Source organism: Cervus canadensis, chromosome 14 (genome assembly GCF_019320065.1).
Source record: "Cervus canadensis isolate Bull #8, Minnesota chromosome 14, ASM1932006v1, whole genome shotgun sequence".
Classification (NCBI taxonomy): Eukaryota; Metazoa; Chordata; class Mammalia; order Artiodactyla; family Cervidae; genus Cervus; species Cervus canadensis.
The window spans coordinates 33,160,828-33,180,306 of record NC_057399.1 but is presented as its reverse complement, the minus strand read 5'-3'; the positions used below and the strand labels follow the sequence as shown (position 1 = coordinate 33,180,306).

General features: G+C 38.1%; 1 protein-coding gene across 4 annotated transcripts in view; it reads left to right on the top strand.

The window, feature by feature from the left end:
* Positions 1 to 19,152, top strand: part of ERMP1 (endoplasmic reticulum metallopeptidase 1) — a 55,336-nt gene extending 36,184 nt beyond the window's left edge. For 2 of the 4 annotated variants that reach the window (XM_043487207.1, XM_043487208.1), the window contains exons 11-15: positions 2,719 to 2,871; positions 4,847 to 5,064; positions 5,654 to 5,769; positions 17,600 to 17,763; positions 17,889 to 19,152. In XM_043487207.1, the coding sequence (XP_043343142.1) occupies positions 2,719 to 2,871; positions 4,847 to 5,064; positions 5,654 to 5,769; positions 17,600 to 17,763; positions 17,889 to 18,053 (816 nt within the window). In that variant the 3' untranslated portion in view covers positions 18,054 to 19,152. The remainder of the gene's footprint in view (positions 1 to 2,718; positions 2,872 to 4,846; positions 5,065 to 5,653; positions 5,770 to 17,599; positions 17,764 to 17,888) is intronic. The other 2 variants (XM_043487209.1, XM_043487210.1) reach the window with 1 other exon arrangement.
* Positions 19,153 to 19,479: the final 327 nt, after the last annotated feature.

Here is a 19,479-nt window from a genome sequence, read left to right as displayed (position 1 = left end):
TCTTTTGTGAGCCCATGGCCTGTAGCCAGCCAGGTTCTGCTACCCATGGGATTTTCCAGGGAAGAATACTGGAGTGGGTTGCCATTTCCTTCTCCAAAATAGCCAATAAATTGCTGTGTATGTGACTGTGTCTGTAGCCCTGTAGAGTAATTCTTATACACAGAACTGTTTTTTTAAACTATTAATACTATGGTTAAGTCTTTACTGGTATTTGCAGGAATGAATGGAAAATTCTGAAGTGCTCTTTGTTCTCTTCAAAGTTTACTTCTCTTGGTTTTAATGTTAAGCCTTTAAATCCTCTGTGTTTCTTGATAGGTTGGCTGTTGTGAGAATTAAAGGAGTTTGTAGTGTCATCACATGGAGATTAGGTTTAATCTAGAGTAAGCAAAGTTATGAACTGGATCCTCCAGCCCCCAAATATATTTAAATCATTGTCCGTGAATGAAGGCTCTTAATACTCATAAAAGATGATCAAAATGTGGGGCATTTCAGATCAGTTCAGTATGAACCGGGGACAAAAAGAACCCTGAAAATTGGGAGTGACTCCAAAGCATGGAAATCTTTGAAACCATAAGCAACTAGATTAAAGTTATTATCTTCTAAATTATATTTTATTTGGAAAGCTTTTGGAAAGTGCCTCTTGGAGTATTTTAAGCTCGAATTTGATTGTCATTATACTGTGAGATAACTCTGCTGCTCTTTGATGCTGTGGGTTACCATTCTCTTCACTCATTTCTTATTTGTGTGTACCTGTGTTATAGATAGTGGCTTTTTAATAGAGTGAGCCTTTTCTTCTTGGGTAGTGGAGAACTGAACCACAATGCATACTTCTGAGAGCTTTTCTCTTAGTCTATGGGGATTTATTAAATATATTTGCTAGGAAGCAATTAAATTGCTGTCAAATGACTGGTTAACAGGTTTCTGGGAGTTATCTTGTGCTGGGGCCGTCGTGGTTATATTGATTACATAAGACCACTGGTAGGAGTGGGATCAGGAGGTTAAACTGTCAGAAAAAGCCAGTACACACTGGACATTGCATAGTCCCTTCTCATGCTTCTCTTCATTTTAATTCACACCCATTTTGGAACCTAGAGTGGTATCAGATATCATATTTAAGACAAAAGATAGTGACAGTTAAGACAGTGGGATCCAGATACATTGTTATTTAGACCATTCTCTTCTTCCTTCTCTCCCTCTGGGATCACCTTTTCATTTATCACCATTACCAAACCTCTTCCAGAAGGTGGACACAAGAGGCAGAAAAGATGAGCCTCGTAACATGGAGAAGAGAGAATGTGGATGTGGGAGCTGTCGCCTAAGCAGAAGCTGTAGGACGGCTCTAGGAGCAGCAGGTGGAGAATGGCAGGAGTCACAGGGAGGCTTCATCTGGACCCACACGACTGTACCGAAACCTAACCAGCCTTCCACTGGAGGCGAAACTCATTACGTGGCAGGATATTTGATACTGTTCTGAGGAGCCACATTTTAAATATTGTGACCCTTAGGAGGAAGAGGGACAGACAGGGTAACACATTGTGTCTCGCTGACTCACTGCCCTAAAGCCTTGGGCACTTTTTCTCCTTTCTGGCCCCAGTGTGAAAACATAAGGCCGGTACTCCTTTGCTGGAGAGTACTCTGGATGGCGTATGTTACACTGTAGATATAAATTCTTTTTATTAGTTTCATATAGTTGAATACTTGGTATGAATAATTTTTCATTTTCATCTCAAAAACATATTTTCACCTTTATGTTCTTCACTTTTCTTCTTATTGACCCTGGGAGGGTAGCCGATAAGGGGAGCAGGGATTAGGTCATTGTTTCTTGGAGTGGCTCCTTCAGAACCCCTGGGGGATCTGTGGACATATTCTATGAGTTGTGTGTCCTCCAAAACTTTAATTCAGTGATTTCATTACAACTAAGAAACTAATATATTTAGGACTTTCAGGATGCCCATCTTGAGACTGAGCCACTTGTTTTCCTGCCCAAGTTCAGATCTGTTGTTTTGTGTTGGCTTTGGTTAACTTGGCAGTGAAAAGAGCAGAATGACTTTTATGTTCCCAGTTTGTTTCAGTTTTCAGAGTTTTGTTTTTTTTCAATTGAACTAAAAGTTGATTTATGATACTGTGTAAGTTTCAGGTGCAGAACTACTTTTATAGCAGTTTTTCTTTACATGCAGGGCAGTCTTGAAGGTGCATCTAAATGCTCATTTAGGTGAATCTAGCACCTGGGCATGTTATGAAAGCATTACAAATAGAACTTGAGTTTTGTTTTGAAATAGGCCTGCTTACTTGCATAAAAGGTTACTTCTTTAATAAAAGCATGTCATGATGTCTGGTACAGTTAAATAGTTGTCTGCTGTACAGTGTTGGCTGCAGAGTATTGATAGAAATAAAATACGGTCACTGTTTGGCTGACAGATGTACATGCTGTAATCTCTTGACTGAGCAGAGACCCTGTCTCAGTTTCCCTGTTCCCCCGTACTGTCTTGCTGCCTGCCAGGAAGTCTGCTTACTGTCTCCATGATGGTGGCATCTCTCATTTATTTAGACTCTTGACTTGTGATGGAAATCCCTTATAATGAGTGCTTTGTGTACCGGAAGCTGGAGTGTGTTAGCACATGCTGATACATGTCCTTCATTATCTGCTACAATGCCTGTTAGAAAGTCACTAAAACCACTTTCCTGCCAATGGTAATTTTTCTGTTTTTGTGTTTTTAGATTAACTTCATCTACCTTGTCAAAAGCACAAAAAGAACAATGCTAAGTTTAACTTTGGTATGTACAGTTACATTCCTCCTTGTTTGCAGTGGAACTTTTTTCCCGTACAGCTCCAACCCTGCCAGTCCAAAGCCAAAGAGAGTGTTTCTTCAGGTAAGAGTGATTTTGTGTGAGCTATTTGAGATTCTGGACAGGAAAGGCTTATGGTATTTTGAGTTTCACTGGTCAACAGTAAAGCTCAAAACACATAAGTGACTTTTCTACTGTTGACCTGTTGATTGTACCTTGACTATTTTGTGTAAGGCAGTGAGGAAAAGATTGACCATCAAGAGGCATTCTGATCAGCTAGAAACCCTTCTCCCAAGGAACTGAAAGGAAACCTGTTTGTTTTTACTACTGTTCAGATTACAAAAATGTACTTAGAAAAATGAGCACATATATGTATCAACTGTTAGAAATATAGATTGTAAAGCTGTCTGCAGACTGAGTAAAAATATGAATTCCTATTAACTGGCAAAAGGAAACAGACTCTTTAAAATGCTGGTAAGACTGATCTTAGGTAATATTCAAGGTAATACGGGATAGTGAAAGTATAACAACTTAGATATTAATAGAATGAGATTTGCAACTTTCTTAGATTTCAGGTTTTTCTGCAAACTTTTTAGAGCTGGTAAAAAACAGGAAAAAGAACTTAAGTCATCTTATTTTCAGTCTTCCTGTAAGAGGGAATGGAGTGGCCAAACAGAAAAGCCAAGAGTCATAACCTAGATTACTATTCAGAGACTTGAGTAAGTTAATAATAATATGTTTGAACTTAAATATCAGAGAGGAGATTTTGAGGAAGAGCCAACTATTCCTTGTTTACAGACCTGTAGAACACAGTGATCCATTTTATGTGACAGATGTTACATCAGTAATCATTAGGAGAAGCTAGACTTAAAGGGCCGGGTAATAAATATTTCAGGCTCTGCCAGCCGATCTCTGTTTTAGCCACTCTGTTTTTACAGAGTGAAAGCTGCCATGGACAGTACCAGCAGATGCATGTGGCCATGTTCCAGTAAAGCTTTATTTATAAAAATAGTAGCAGGCCATTTGGCCTGTGGGCTTTGGTTTACCCCTGCCCTTTGTACTGTTTCTTTTCGAATTTGATATTCTTCAGGCTGGTTTCTGCTGTCAATAGAGCTATTCAGGATGGAGCAAGGTGCCTTTTCATTCTGTTAGGCACAAGTCTGTCATCTAGTGGTGAGCTGTGATTTCTGTTTTTCTTTTGCACATGAATTAGCTTCATGTAACAGACTGAAAGGGAAAGGCGGGGGTGTGTGTATGTGTGTGTATTTCTTTTAAATAAGACCTTTTAGGAGTTTTAGTGTTCATGTGTTTTAAATCTGAAATAGTTGGTTTTCAAAAAAATTTGTATGAAATACAAATATAGCAGTATATTTGTAAGAAAGAGTAAAACAATCATCTTGAATTTAAAAGATCATTAGTTGCACCTTAGAAAACCCTTGTGTTCCCTCCTTAATCCCAGCTCTTTTGCTCCTCTCCTTCTTACCACCCTCCAAAGTACTATCTTAAAGATTGCAGTTAACCATCACTGTACCACATATGTATGAATCTCTAAACAACATAGAAGTTTTGCCTGTTTTTGAGCTTCTTATAGATAAAGCCAAACCATAAATACTCTTTGGTGACTTTGCTTCTTATTGCCCAACAGCATGTCAGAGTGTTCCAGGATGAATTGTATCACTGTAGTTCATTATTTTTCATTGCTGCATAGACTTCTGTTCTAGGATGACACCCTAATTTATTTGTCCATTCTGCTATCAATGGACATTTGGGTTGTATCCAGCTTTTGCTAATATAGACAGTGCGGAACCAACACTCTTGTACCCTGTTCAAGTTTCTCTGAGGTCCACACTCAGGAGTGGAGTTGCTGGTGTGCAGGGTATGTGCATGCTGATTTTACTAGGTGATGCTAAGCAGTCTCCTGAAGTGTTGGTGCCAGTGGTATGTGAGGGTTCCCGTTGCTCGGTAGCCTCTTCATCTCTTGGTATTGTTACTTAGTCATTTTCGTTCATGTGGGGCAGGGATGTAGCTGAAGGAGTTCAAACAGTACTTTCCTCATCAGGCTTGTTCTTCTCAGCATATAACCAGAACGTTTCATGGTCTGGATGGAAACGTAGTTAAACGGGACTCTGGAGTGTGGATCAATGGATTTGATTATACCGGCATGTCCCACATAACACCTCACGTTCCCGAAATCAACGACACCGTCCGAGCTGACTGTGAGGAGAGCGCCCCGCTCTGTGGCTTCCCCTGGTATCTGCCTGTGCACTTCCTCATCAGGTCGGTTCATCACTTCTCTCCTTTGAGATGGGGGTAGTGTGTTCTCAGTTCCTATCACTATGCCGGTACTCTCTTATTTAAACTGGTTAACACAGAAGTTGAGTGCTGTTTATATTATTTTTTTTATATCACTACAAAAGCTCTGATATTATTACAGATAAAGCACTCAGAAGTTTTTTGTTTTTTTTTTTCCTTCAAAATTCTGCTTTTTCAGATTTAGGATGTCTTTCCTCTAGAAACCTGAATAGTTACAAAGGGTAGCCCTTTTAACTGGTCTAACAGATAGTAAGCAGCTAAGCATCAGTTTCTAATTGTTTTATTTCTGGGAAGTTTAATGGTTTGGCAGTGAAGGAATGGAGGAAAAGATTCTAGTATGGGTAATGGAAGTCAGATCACCTGGGATCCTTGTTCTTAACTTCAGGAAGGTTTTACTACACAAATAATAACCTGGGCTTCAGAGAAACTGACATTGTTGATCATCATTTCCATCAGAGTTTATGTGTTTATTATATTCTGAGCATGTCCATGAGTTATAGCTAGAAGTTAATCAATAAAGCAACCTAAATATTGAAGTTACCTTTCCAAATAGGAAAAACTGGTATCTTCCTGCCCCAGAAGTTTCTCCAAGAGAACCTGCTCATTTCAGACTTGTATCCAAAGAACAGACACCCTGGGATTCCATAAAGCTGACCTTTGAAGCAACAGGTAAGTCAGATGATAGTTTTTTCCTTCTATCACTTCTTAAAAATTTCAATACGCACGTTTAGTTTTTCCTCAAATTTATAATAGTGACCAGCAACTTATGAAGAACTTAGCGTTTTTAAAAGCAATTGAAGCTGGTTATGATTTTTAAAATAAAATGTAATACTTTTATTTTTTAGAGCAGTTTAGAAAATGTTTACAGAAAAATTTGAGCAGAAAGTACAAAAATTTCCCATGTCTGCCCCCCCCACCCTCCAGCTTCCCTTATTATTCTCCTTTTGCATTAAGTGTGGAACATATCTTATCATTGATGAGCCAATATTGATACATTATTAATAACAAAAGTCCTTAGTTTATTCTTTGTGTTGCTCAGTTCTGTGGGTTGTGACAAAGGCATATTGTCATGTATTCACTATTACAATATCATACAGCATAGATTCACCACCCTCAAGTCCCCTCGGTGACCCTCTCTGTTCACTGCCTCTGGCAACCACTGACCTTTTACCATATCCACTGTTTTGCCTTTTCCAGAATATCATATAGCTTGGAATTTTACTTGGTACCCTTTCCAGGTTGGCTTCTTTTATTTAGTAATTTGCATTTAAGGTGCTTTTATGTCTTTTAATGGCTTGATAGCTTATTTCTTTCTATTGCTGTGAATGTACCACAGTTTATCTGCTGATTTGTTGAAGAATATCTTGGTTGTTTCCAGTTTTTGGTAATTCTGAATAAAGTTGCTATAAACATGTGCAGATTTTTGTGTAAAATAAGTTTTCAACTCATTTGGATAAATATCAAGGAGTGCAGTTGCTGGACTGTACAATAAGCCTACATTTACCTTTGTAAGAAGCTGCTGAAGTGTTTTCCAAAGTATGAATTCCTACCAGCGATGAATGTGAGTTCTTGTTGCCCTACATTCTCACCAGCATTGGCGCTGTTAGTGTTTTGGATTTTAGCCATTCTCATAGATATGTAGTGGTATCTTGTTACTGTTTTGTCATTCCCTAATGACATATGTTGTTAGCATCTTTTCATACTTATTTGCCATGTGTATAACTTCTTTGGTGAGGTGTCTATTCTGATCTTTTGTCCATTTATTAATTTATTGTTGAGGTTTAAGAGTTCTTTATATATGGGTATAAGTCCTTTATCACGTGTTTTGCAAATATTTTCTCCCACTTTGTATTTTCATATCTTAACAAGGGTTTTTCATAGAGCATAAGTGTTTTAAATTATTGAAGTCCAACTTACTTTTTAATGGAATGCACTTTTGGTGTTGTATCTAAGTCATTGCCAAACCCAAGGTCTCTAAATTTTCTCTGATGTTACCTTCCAGAAGTTTTAAGATTCTGCTTTTTACACTTATGTCTGTGATACGTTTGGAACTAAATTTTTGCGAAAGGTATACGGTCTGTGTCTAGATTCATTTTTTTGCATTTGTTCCAGTATCATTTGTTGAAGACTATCCTGTCTCCACTGAGTTGCCTTTCTTTGTCAAAGATCAGTTGACTACATTTATGTGGGACTATTTTGGGCTCTATTTTGTTCTCTGTTTCTCTTTTTCCATCACTGCACTGTCTTGATTTCTGTAGCTTTATAGTATTTCTTGAAGTTGGGTAATGTCAGTGTCTCGACTTTACTTTTCTTCAGTATGTTGCTTATTGCCTGTCTTTTGTCTTTCCATATATCAACTTGGCAATACCTGCAAAATAGCTTTTTGTGATTTTGATTGGAATGGCATTGAACCTACGGATCAAGTTCAGGAAAATGACACGTTATTGACTCTTCCAATCCATGACATGGAATCTCTCTATTTATTTATATCTTATTTATGTAGGTTCACACTTTTGCTCACATCTTGTGAGATTTATACATCAGTATGTAATTTTTGAGGTGCTAATGTAAATAGTATTGCTCACTGCTGGTATATAGGAAAGCAACTGACTTCTGTATATTAACTTTGTATCCTATAGCCTTGCTATAATTGTTAGTTCCAGGATTTCTTTGGTTGATTCTTTTGGATTTTCTACATAGATGATCACGTCATTTACAAAGGCAGTTTTGTTTCTTTCTTCCCAGTCTTTATGCTTTTTATTTCCTTTTCTTATCTCATGGCATTAGCTAGGACTTCCCAGTTTGATTTTCAAACTGAGTGGTAAGAGGAGGTCATCCTTGCCTTATTCCTGACTTTAATGAGAAAGGTTTCTTACCAACTGAGTATGCTATTAGCTGAGTATGCTATTTCCTGTGGATGTTCTTTATCAGGTTGAGGAAGTTCCTATTTGTTTTTAGTTTGCTGCTAGTTTCTATTGTAAATGAATGTTGGACTTTATCAAATATTTTTCTGTCTTTTGATATGATCTTGTGGTTTTTCTTTTAGCCTGTTTTATGTGATGGATTACATTACTTGATTTTTAAATGTTGAACCAATCTGGTATACCTGGAATAAATTCCACTTGGTCGTAGTGTATAATTCTTATACATTGTTGGATTTGATTTTCTAATATTATGTTGTGGATTTTTACATCTGTGTTTATGAAGGAATACTAATTTTTAAGTTTTCTTGTAATGTCTTTGTGTGGCTTTAGTATGAGGGTGATGCTGGCCTCAGAATTAATTAGAAATTACTCCTTCTGCTTCTATCTTCTGGAAGAAATGGTAGAGAATTTGTATAATTTCTTCCTTTAATATTTGGTAGAATTCACTAGTGAACTCATCTGGGCCTGGTTCTTTCTGTTTTGGAAGGTTTTTAATCATTCAATTTTGTTTAAGAAAAGACTTTCAGATTCTCTGCTTTTTCTTGTGTGTGTATTGGCAGATTGTGTCTTTGAAGGAATTGGTCTATTTCATTTGGGTAATTAAATTTTGGTGCCTACAGTGTTCGTAATATTCTTTCATTATTCTTTTACCGTCCATGGGCTCATCGTATAGTGTTGTCACCTATTTGATTTCTGAGATTAGTGATCCGTGTCATCTCTTTTTTTCTTAGCCTGGCTAGAGCCTTATTGGTTTTACTGATATTTTCAAAGAACCAGTCTTGACTTCCTATTAAAATTTTATGAATTTCTGCTGTTTTTAATTACTTATTTCTTCTACTTAGTTTAGAAAAAGAAGAGTAAATTAAATCCAGTTTATTTGGAAGCTTAAGAGTATTGATTTTAGATCATCTTTTCTAATATATGCTTTCAATGCTGTGTTTTTCCCACTAAGCACTATTTTGGTGCATCTCATAAATTAAAATTCTGGTTCACCTTACTTTGTTACCAATTGTTTTTCAGTATTGATTTCTACCATAATTTCATTGGGGTCTAAGAGCATATTTTGTATTTCTATTCTAAATTTATTGAAGTGTGTTTTATGGTGCAGGATATGGTCTCTCGGTGAATGTTTCGTGTGAGCTTGAAGGTGTATTCTGGTGTTGAAGTACTATGAATGCTTTTGATGGTGGTGTTTTCCAGCTAGTTCCCAGAGTCTGCTTAAATTCATGTTCGTTGAATTGGTGATGCGATCTTAACCATCTCATCCTTTGCCCCCTTCTCTTTTGCCTTCAGTTTTTCCCAGCATCAGGGTCTCTTCCTATGAGTCGGCTCTTCACAAGAGGTGGCCAAAGTATTGGAGCTTCAGCATCAGTCCTTCCAATGACTATTCAGGGTTGATTTCCTTTAGGATTGACTGGTTTGATCTCCTTACTGTCCAAGGGACTCTCAAGAGTCTTCTCCAGCACAATTCAAAAGAAGCAATTCTTCAGCACTCAGCCTTCTTTATGATCCAATTTTCACACCCATACATACTACTAGAAGAACCTTAGCTTTGACTATATGAACTTTTGTCAGCAAAGTGATGTCTTTGTTTTTCAATACTCCGTCTAGGTTTGTCATAGCTTTCCTTCCAGTAAGCAAGCATCATTTAGTTTCATGGCTGCAGTCACCGTCCACAGTGATTTTGGAGCCCAAGAAAATAAAATTTGTCACTGCTTCCAACTCTTTTCCCTTCTCTTTGCCATGAAGTGATGGGGACTAGATACCATGATCTTAGTTTTTTGAATATTGAATTTCAAGCCAGCTTTTTCACTCGTCTTTTACCTTCCTCAAGAGGCTCTTTAGTTCCTCTTTACTTTCTGCCATTAGCCTATGAACTATGTACCTGAGGTTGTTAATATAACTCCCAGCAACGTTGACTCCACCTGGCATTCATCCACCCTGGCATTTCACATGATATACTCTGCATGTAAGTTAAACAAGAAGGATGACAATATACAGCCATGTTGTACTCCTTTCACAATTTGGAACCAGTTAGTTGTTCCATGTCCGGTTCTAACCGTTGGTTCTTAGGTGGTCTGGCACTCTCATCTCTTTAAGAATATTCCACAGTTTGTTGTGATCTACACAGTCAAAGGCTTTAGTGTAGTCAGTGAAGCAGAAATTTTTCTGGAAATCCCTTGTTTTCTCCATGATCCAATGAATGTTGGCAATTTGATCTCTGGTTTCTCTGCCTTTTCTAAACCCAGCTTGAACATCTGGAAGTTCCCGGTTCACATACTGCTGAAGCTTAGCTTGAAGGATTTTGAGCATAACCTAGCTACCATGAGAAATGTACACAACTGTGTGATAGTTTAAACAGTCTTTGGCATTTTTTTTCTTTAGAATTGGAATGAAAACTGACCTTTTCCAGTCCTGTGGCCGCTGCTGAAAATGAAAGTGTCACTCAGTCATGTCCAACTCTTTGCAACCCCATGGACTGTAGTCTGCCAGGCTCCTCTGTCCATGGAATTCTCCAGGCAAGAATACTGGAGTGGGTAGCCATTCCCTTCTCCAGGGGATCTTCCTGACCCAGGAATTGAACCCAGGTTTCCTACACTGCAGGCAGATTCTTTACCGTCTGAGCCACTAGGGAGTTTTCCAAATTTGCTGACATATTGAGTGCAGCATTTTAACAGCATCATCTTTTAGGGTTTTAAATAGCCCAGCTGCAATTCCATCACCTGGAGTAACTTTGTTGTAGTAACACTTCCTAAGGCCCACTGACTTTACACTCTAGGATGTCTGGCTCTAGGTGAGTGACCACACCATCGTGGTTATCTGGGTCATTAAGACCTTTTTTGTACAGTTCATCTGTGTATGCTTGCCACGTCTTCTGAATGTTTTCTGTGTCTGTTAGGTCCTTACCATTTCTGTCCTTTATTGTGCCCATCTTTGTCTTAAGTGTTCTCATGATATCTCTAATTTTCTTGAAGAGAGCTCTGGTCTTTCTCATTCTATTGTTTTCCTCTATTTCTTTGCATTGTTCATTTTAGAAGGCCTTCTTATCTCTCCTTGCTGTTCTCTGGAACTCTACACTCAGTTGGATGAATCTTTCCCTTTCTGCCTTGCCTTTCATTTCTCTTCTTTCCTCAGCTATTTGTAAAGCCTTCTCAGACAACCACTTTGCCTTCTTGCATTTTTCCTGGGGACAGTTTTGGTCACTGCCCCCTGTACAGTGTTACTAATTTCTACTCATAGTTCTTCAGGCACACTCTCTACCAGATCTAATCCCGTTGATCTATTCGTCACTTCCACTGTATCATCATAAGTGATTTGATTTAGGTCATACCTGAATGACCTAGTGGTTTTCCCTACTTTCTTTAAACCTAAATTTTGCATTAATGATATATTAGCATTTTAATTATACTTGTTAAACATTATTTTCAGTGGTTTCAAGCTTTCATTAAGTTAACTTTCAAGTAACATTATACTGCTTCATGGGTAGTTCAGACATTTTATAACATAGTATCTCCAGTTTTTCCCTCCCTGGAATTCTGTCAAGTTGATCTTTGAAGCAGTGGATAAGTCAGCAACTTTTCTCTCTCTCTTTCACTTCTTAAGCTTTTTAATGTTACATGTGGGTTTTTTTATCCTCAGACTTATTTTTGATTAGCAAAATTGAGTGCTTCAGTTCAATTCAGTTCAGTTGCTCAGTCATGTCCGACTCTTTGCGACCCCATGAATCACAGCATCCCAGGCCTCCCTGTCCATCACCAACTCCTGGGGTTTACTCAAACTCATATGCCCATCGAGTCGGTGATGCCATCCAGCCATCTCATCCTCTGTCGTCCCCTTCTCCTCCTGCCCCCATTCCCTCCCAGCATCAGGGTCTTTTCCAGTGAGTCAACTCTTCACATCAGGTGGCCAAAGTATTGGAGTTTCAGCTTCAGCATCAGTCCGTCCAATGAACACCCAGGACTGATCTCCTAAAGGATGGACTGGTGGGATCTCCTTGCAGTCCAAGGGACTCTCAAGAGTCTTCTCCAACACCACGGGTCAAAAGCATCAATTTTTCGGCACTCAGCTTTCTTCACAGTCCAACTCTCACATCCATACATGACCACTGGAAAAACCATAGCCTTGACCAGACGGAGGTTTGTTGGCAAAGTAATGTCTCTGCTTTTTAATATGCTCTCTAGGTTGGTCATAACTTTCCTTCCAAGGAGTGTCTTTTAATTTCATGGCTGCAGTCACCATCTGCAGTGATTTGTGTTTCTAAAAGTAATTGAAGCAAATACTTTTTAAGGAGCCTTATTAAAAAACTTTCATTGTCAGATATAAGAGCATTTGAGCATTTGGCCTGGCATTAGTAGACCGTTTGACCTTTCTTGGTATATTTATCATGTTTGGAACTAGTAGTTAGGTCCTTGAGCTTCTCAACTGGTGGTCTGGCTTATAAGTCTTCTAATTTTGTTTTGCAAAATGATCATGTCACTTCCCTACTTACAAGAGCTTTTCCATGATTTCCTGCTGCTGCAGAATGCACCCAAATTCTCTGGGAGAGCATGTTTGGTCTTCGGTAATTTGGCTTATGGTGTTTCAGCTTTTCCAGCACTTGCCTTATGCACTCCTTAGCTGCATCCAAGTGCTCATTTCCATCGGCACACACTCCCTCTTCCTGAGAGTGATGTTTTCTTGCTACTCTCTCTCTCTCTCTCTCACATTGTTTCTTCTCTTGGCAAAATGTCAGTATTATTCAGACCTTTCTCTCATTGTTCTCTAACAGACTGAGCAACTGCTATCTATTTTGTGCCTTTTGTACATATCTTTATTGTAGTACTGACCTCTTTGTATCACGGTTATTTAGTTCATGTCTGATTTTTATTTTTCTCTCTAGTCTCTGTGCCCAGTAAATATTACTAGCACCTAATGGGCACTAAATTCTGTTGAGTTACATTTGGCAGTTTTTTTTTTAAGATGGTACCCAGATACAAGGGGAAAAGAAAAAAAAAAAAAACATGTTAGGTATTTCTAGTGGAGGTATTTTTTGGATAGGATTGACATTTAATTTAAATCAGTAAATTTTGAGTAAAGCAGGTTGTTCTCCGTAACCATGGTGGGCTTTGTTCAATCAGCTGACAGCCTTAAAAAAGACTTGCCTCCTTCAAGGATGGGGAGTTCTGCCAGCATGTCCTAGGGATTCCAAATCTTTCCTGAGTCTCCAGCCTTCCTGCACCTCCTGCAGAGTTTGGATTTGCCAGCCTGTACAATCACATGAGCCAGTTCTATAAAATAATTCACATTTTCTACATATCCTGTTTGTCTAGAAAATCCTAATACAGGAAGTTCACTTTTAAAAGTTTCTGCTGCTGTTCACTCTGTACCTTAATTACGGAGTTTAAAAAAGGTTGACAGAAAGTTGTCTAGGACTTTGAGTGAAAAGTATCTTCAAACATAACTTTCGCTCTTATTTTTATTCATTCATATATATGAATATTTCTATATATACATTTAAGGCCTAATTTACATACATTGACATGTCCAGATCTTACATAGTTCCATAAGTTTTAATAAAATCATACATAACCCCTATCAAAACACAAAAATTCCCATCACCCCATAAAGTTCCCTTAGACTCTAGTCCCCCTGAGCCTGAGCAGTACCTTTCTGATTTCTGCATTGAGAGATTTGCCTGTTCTTGAATTTCATGTATACACAGGGAATCAGCCAGTATGTAATAGTCAGTGTCTGGTCAGTTAAGCATAATGTGTTTCAGAGTGAGCTGTGGTGTTTTTAAGTTATCAGTATTTTGTTCTTTTCGTTGCTGACTAGTAGTCAGTGTATCGGACTATCTGTAGTAGTCAGTATATCAGTCAGTAAGTCAGACTCTCTGGCTTATCACTCTCCTATTGATGGATACCTGGGGTCTTTCCAGTTTGGGGCTAATGTGGATGAAGCTGTTATAAACATTCTTATGAAAAGCTTTTTGGGAATATGTCTTCCACCTCTTGTAGATAAATATCTAGTAGTGGAATTGTTTGGTTCATAGGACAGACTTATGTTTAACTTTCTAAAAATTCTGTTTCCATTTTTCTTTCCCACCAGTATACAAGAATTCCAGTACTTTACATTCTTCTTGAATTTGCTGGTTTTTCTTTTTTTTTCATTTTATCATTCCTTACAGGTGTTGAGTGGTAGTATTTCTTGCATTCCGCTTATAATTAAGATGTGGAACGTTTTTTTGAAGTGCTTATTGGCCATTCATATGCTTTCTTTCCTCATGTCTTTTTCTCTTTTAAAAACTGGGCTTGTTGTCTAAGAGGAGTTTATACATTCTAGATAAAATCTTTTATTAGATACAGTGTTACCAGATTTTCTTGCCCATTCATTTTCTTAATAATATCTTCTGGTGAGACTTCTATTCCATCTTATCTGTTTTTCTTTTAGGATTAATGCTTTATGTGTCTTCCAAAAAAGCCTGTCTACCCAGACATTATGAAAATAGACTTTGTTTTCTTCTAGAACTTTATAGCTTTAGATTTTTATGTTTAGGCTTAGGATCCACCTTGAATTAATTTTTGTGTATGGCTTGAGGTAGAGGTCAAGGTCCTTTTCCTTTACAGATATTCAGTTCCAGCACCATCTGTTGAAGATTCTGCTTACTGAGTCACTTTGGTGCTCTTGTCAAATTTTTGACTCTGTATCCCTCAGCTTTGCCCACTTCCTTCTGAACTTTCTCTTCTGCAAGTAGTCTCTTTGGGTTTGTATGTTTTGGTGACCAGTGGCCATCCTATCAACTGTGAAAAGTAACCGCATTTATGTGTGAAGGCACAGTTCAGTTTTGACAGAGGGGACTTGAAAATCTAGTAAAGAAGGGAAGCTGGAGGACACAAGATGGTAGTCATGAAATAGTAAGATCTGGTTGTTGAGCAGTGGGATGAAGCACTTGTGGGAGGTAAGGGCCCTAGCTGACACCTCTTATGGTGAATACTTCCCTTTTCTAGGCTTTAACATTTTAATTAGGAATAAATTGATTTTGTACCAACTGGTTATCTTGTTCATGCCAATAATTGGTTTTTATTTAAACGCTAGCCTGTAGAAAGGAAGCACAGAAAAATTTAAACCTCTCTTCTTCATGCACAATTTGGAGAATTCCAATAAAAATCAGGTCCCTGACAGGCAGATTGCACATCTACTGACCTGTGTTTTGTGATTACAAAAGTTTAAGAAATCATTAAAAAGACAGTTGGTGGTATGTATGTGTCTGTTTGTGCACCAGTTACCACAGTTTTAAAATTATAGAAGCTTAATCATTTAATGATTAGGAGAGTGAAGATCCTTTGTAGTTTTTGGTTTTCACTGTTTTCCTTGTCATTCTTTGCATGCTATTGTTGCGTAATTTTAGTATTTAGAACTTGAGTATTCTGTAATATAAAGTTATTGTAGTTAGGGTCATTACAAATTTATAAATTAAGAACTGACACTGTAATGTTGAATCACCCTATCCATCTTGCTATCTTACTGAATCTTTAATTTTTTTAAATTAGTCATTGATACTAATGTTCTCCAGGTATACCAAGAACTGCCAAACTTTAAAGGGCTAGATAGTAAATATTGTAGGCTTTGCCATATGTCTCTGTTATAGAGTCTATCCTTTTTTGCTAGCCACTCTTTAAAAGCAAAAAAACCATTTTTAGCCCAAGAGCCATATACAGTTTTTCTTTACCAACTCTTATGCCTCTGATCTGTCTATAAATAGTATATCCTATACTTCTAATTAGGATAGAACAGTTGTGGGGATAGTAAGCATTATTGCCTTGTTCTTGACATTAGAACCACAGTCTCTAGTGTTTTCCTGTTATATAAGATACTGACTTTAGGACTAAAAGAGTGTATATTTTTTTTATCATGTTAAATAAGCATTCAGCACTTACCATTCCTTGAATATTTTTATAAGGAATGGGTTTTAATTTTGTGAAAATCTTTTTTAGCATCTACAAAAATAATCATGGGATTTTTCTCCCTTGGTGTATTAGGTCATCATGTATTTTCTTAATGTGATGTTGGATTTGGTTAATAATGTTATTATGAAATTTTGAATCAGTGCTTATACATGATACTGGTTCGGGGTGTTTTTGGACTGTTTTTAACAATTTAGATATACATTATAAATGTAAACACACTATGACTGTTACAGATCACACAAACAGTTGGTAAATTTTCCTTACTTTTCACGTCTTACAGCAGTTTATGGAGCATTAGAACTGTTCTGTTAAAAAGCTGGCTGGAATTCCTCTGAGACCCCTTGGGCCTGGTGCTTTTTTCTTAGGGTGGTTTCTTTTTCTAGAGAGATTGGCCTGTTTTAGCTTTATTATCTCTGTGTTCAATTTTGATAACCTGTATTTTTCTAGCAAAGTACCCATTTCATTCAGGTTTTCAAACTTATGTAGTGATTTTTAAAATTTCTTGTTTATTTTTTATTTATCTTTTTTGTTATTGGTTGTGTCATGTTTAATTCTATTATTGGTGCCTTTAAAAAATTATTTTAATTGGATGCTAATTACTTTACAATATTGTAGTGGTTCTGTCATAAATTGACATTAATCAGCCCGTTTGAATCAGTTCTTATTTATCTTTGTGTATACTTGTGTTTGCTCTGCTCTTTTCCAGTCAGGTTACCGAGTGGTTGTATTGTTGAGTTTAAAAAAACAAAACAGATTTTGATTATTAGGTCTGTTTGTTCCATTGTCTATTTCATTGATTTCATCTGTAATATTTCCTTATCTTTTAAAGACTCTGTCCACTTGCCTGAAAAAACCTTTGTTCTTTATTTTTACCCTTTCTGAATATCTTGGGATACAGTATGTGGTTAGGTCTAGTTTTGTAAGCTACATTTTTCTTTTAGTAGCTGGCTTGTGTCTATTCACATTTATTTTTATGATCAATACTTGAAGTCGCAACGGTCTCACAGTATTTATAATTACTTGTGTTTTACTTGCTGTATTTGTATTCCTTTTTCTATGATGTATAAGCTGATAAGAATACCACGAAAACTGGTATACAAATAGCAAACAGTTAAATAGGCAATCAAAACAAAAATATAAACCTTAAGTGCCAGAAACTTTTTTTAAAGAGCAAAGCCAACACAACAGTTTTATCTGCTTTCCCCTTTCCCTCTGTGTTTGTTACAGGCAGCATTTGCACATTAGTCTTCCATCTTTACATTAATATTTGTCTTAATACAATGTATGTGGATACACTAAAATCCTCAGTGCTCTTTTGCTGTAGTTTTTGCAGTTATTCTCTAGATTTCTGAATAAGGGCTTCTGAGTGGTAGGTAGGTTCTTGTATGTTTAAATGCCTGGGCCAAGCTATAAACACAAGTTTTCTTATTATGAACACTCTGCTTTTTCTGCACCTCACTGCTTACCTTTGTTGAGTCATAATCAATGTCCAGACCAGAAGCCCTCCACTAGGTTTGTACTGAGCGTCTTCATTGCTAGTGAAGCAAGAACTTCCTAGTCTGGTTTGGGTTGCTTTTCTTGCTGCTTTTTTAGAAGGTGGTTTTCACTGCTCTTCCTCTTATTCTACAGGACCAAGCCACATGTCCTTCTATGTCCGAACCCACAAAGGGGCTACGCTTTCTCAGTGGTCCCTCGGCAACGGCACCCCAGTCACAAGTAAAGGAGGGGACTACTTTGTCTTTTATTCCCATGGACTTCAGGCCTCCGCATGGCACTTCTGGATAGAAGTACAGGTGGGAAACTCCCAGCTTTGCTGGTATCACTGATCAGGTTCCCAGGTGGCATTTGGCAAGACCCTTGGGATAAGTTAGTATTCTGCCTCCTTAGAGCTAGAGAACTAATCCACTCTCTCCTGCAGGTCTTGGAAGAACAGCCTGAAGGAATGGTCACTGTGGCCATTGCTGCCCACTATTTTTCTGGGGAAGACAAGAGATCCTCCCAGCTGGATGCTCTTAAAGAGAAGTTCCCAGATTGGACATTTCCCTCTGCCTGGGTGTGCACCTATAATCTCTTTGTATTTTGATCTTGTGGATGAGCTCTAAGTACATGTCCAGTGGGATTACTCCATGTGGCATGGTTTCTCCTTATGTTGCATGGACGGCTGTATGTAAGTCAGTGAATTTTAATGAGCATATGTTCAAAGAGCTTTGTGGGCTAACACTCTTCAGGGCTGAGCATGATCTATAATGGTTACACTGTGGAGTAGAGTGCATGGCCCTTTTGACACTTGAAAATACCAGTTTTCTGGCACCTAAGCACACGTGGGTACTACACACATATATCATTTTATATGACCTAACGATAAAAGCCAGCAAACCAGTTTTATTAGTTGAGCCCTTAGGATCAAGAAAGATGCAGAAGGTACTGTAAATCCCTTGTTAATGAGACAAACGACATTTCCAGTTAAAGCCCAAGACTATTTTTTGGTGTGTGTCAGTAGATGGTAGGTAAAGTGTCACAGGAGTTAATGATAGGTCATAAGAAATTGAGAGGAAGACTGGCTTCTGAGGCCCCAGCCTGTGCCGGGAGCTGTGCTGCTCCAGGCAGTCTTCGGAGTGTGCCTGGCACTAGGGCTCGGGGGCCCTAGCACTCCGATGTGGAAACCTGTATTGAAGTGGCGGCTCCTGTCCTTCAGACGCGTGGTCACTAAGATCCATTATTGGGATGCTTTTCTGAGGTGGTTTTCAATAGCTGTTTCCTTCTGGGGTTTCGAGGCTCTTTTTTTTAAGAATCTTGTTATCCAAGGTTAATCCTTCAGGGCATAATATTATTGATGCACTGGGTCCTTGTTTTCTAGCCAACTGAGCAGGTTAGTCTCTCAGTAACTCACCGTGTCTGGCAGAGCTGGCTTCCCTGAGACCCGAGCCTGTGGCTTGCACTGGAGTGTCCTTCTGTAACTGTCCTCACAGCTGTCGGGGTTTAGGTCCTGCACAACAGCAGCTCTAGGACTTAGGCTGCTTTTCATGTTGAGGAGGATGGCTGTTGGCTCCAGCAGTGGAAGAGTTTGGTGAGAGCAATGGTAAATTCTGCTGGCTTTCTTTTTTTCCATTAAAAATACAAAAAGTTAGTTTTTGTTTTTAGCAAGTCTAGGCTAAAAAAAACCTTTTTTTTTTTTTTTTTTTTTTTAAAGAAAAGCCATAGTGAAACAAACAATACAGTGGCACTCAAATCGACCTGAACAGAAAGAGCACAGTAGTAGGTGTCTTTGAAGTTACTTCTTAAAGCTGCTTGTCCGATGTATACAGTGCACATTCTGAATCATGCTCCTCATATGTCCTTAAAAGCTGAGCCCACGGACAGCAGGGGTACAGCCAGAGCTGAACGGTGGTACCATGCTGTCACACGCATGGACACTGGACCCAGTGCTTTTGCTGGACTTTGTAAGAACCGTAGAGTTGACACTTAAACAACACAGGGATTAGGAGTGCTGACCTCTGCATGCAAGGTTT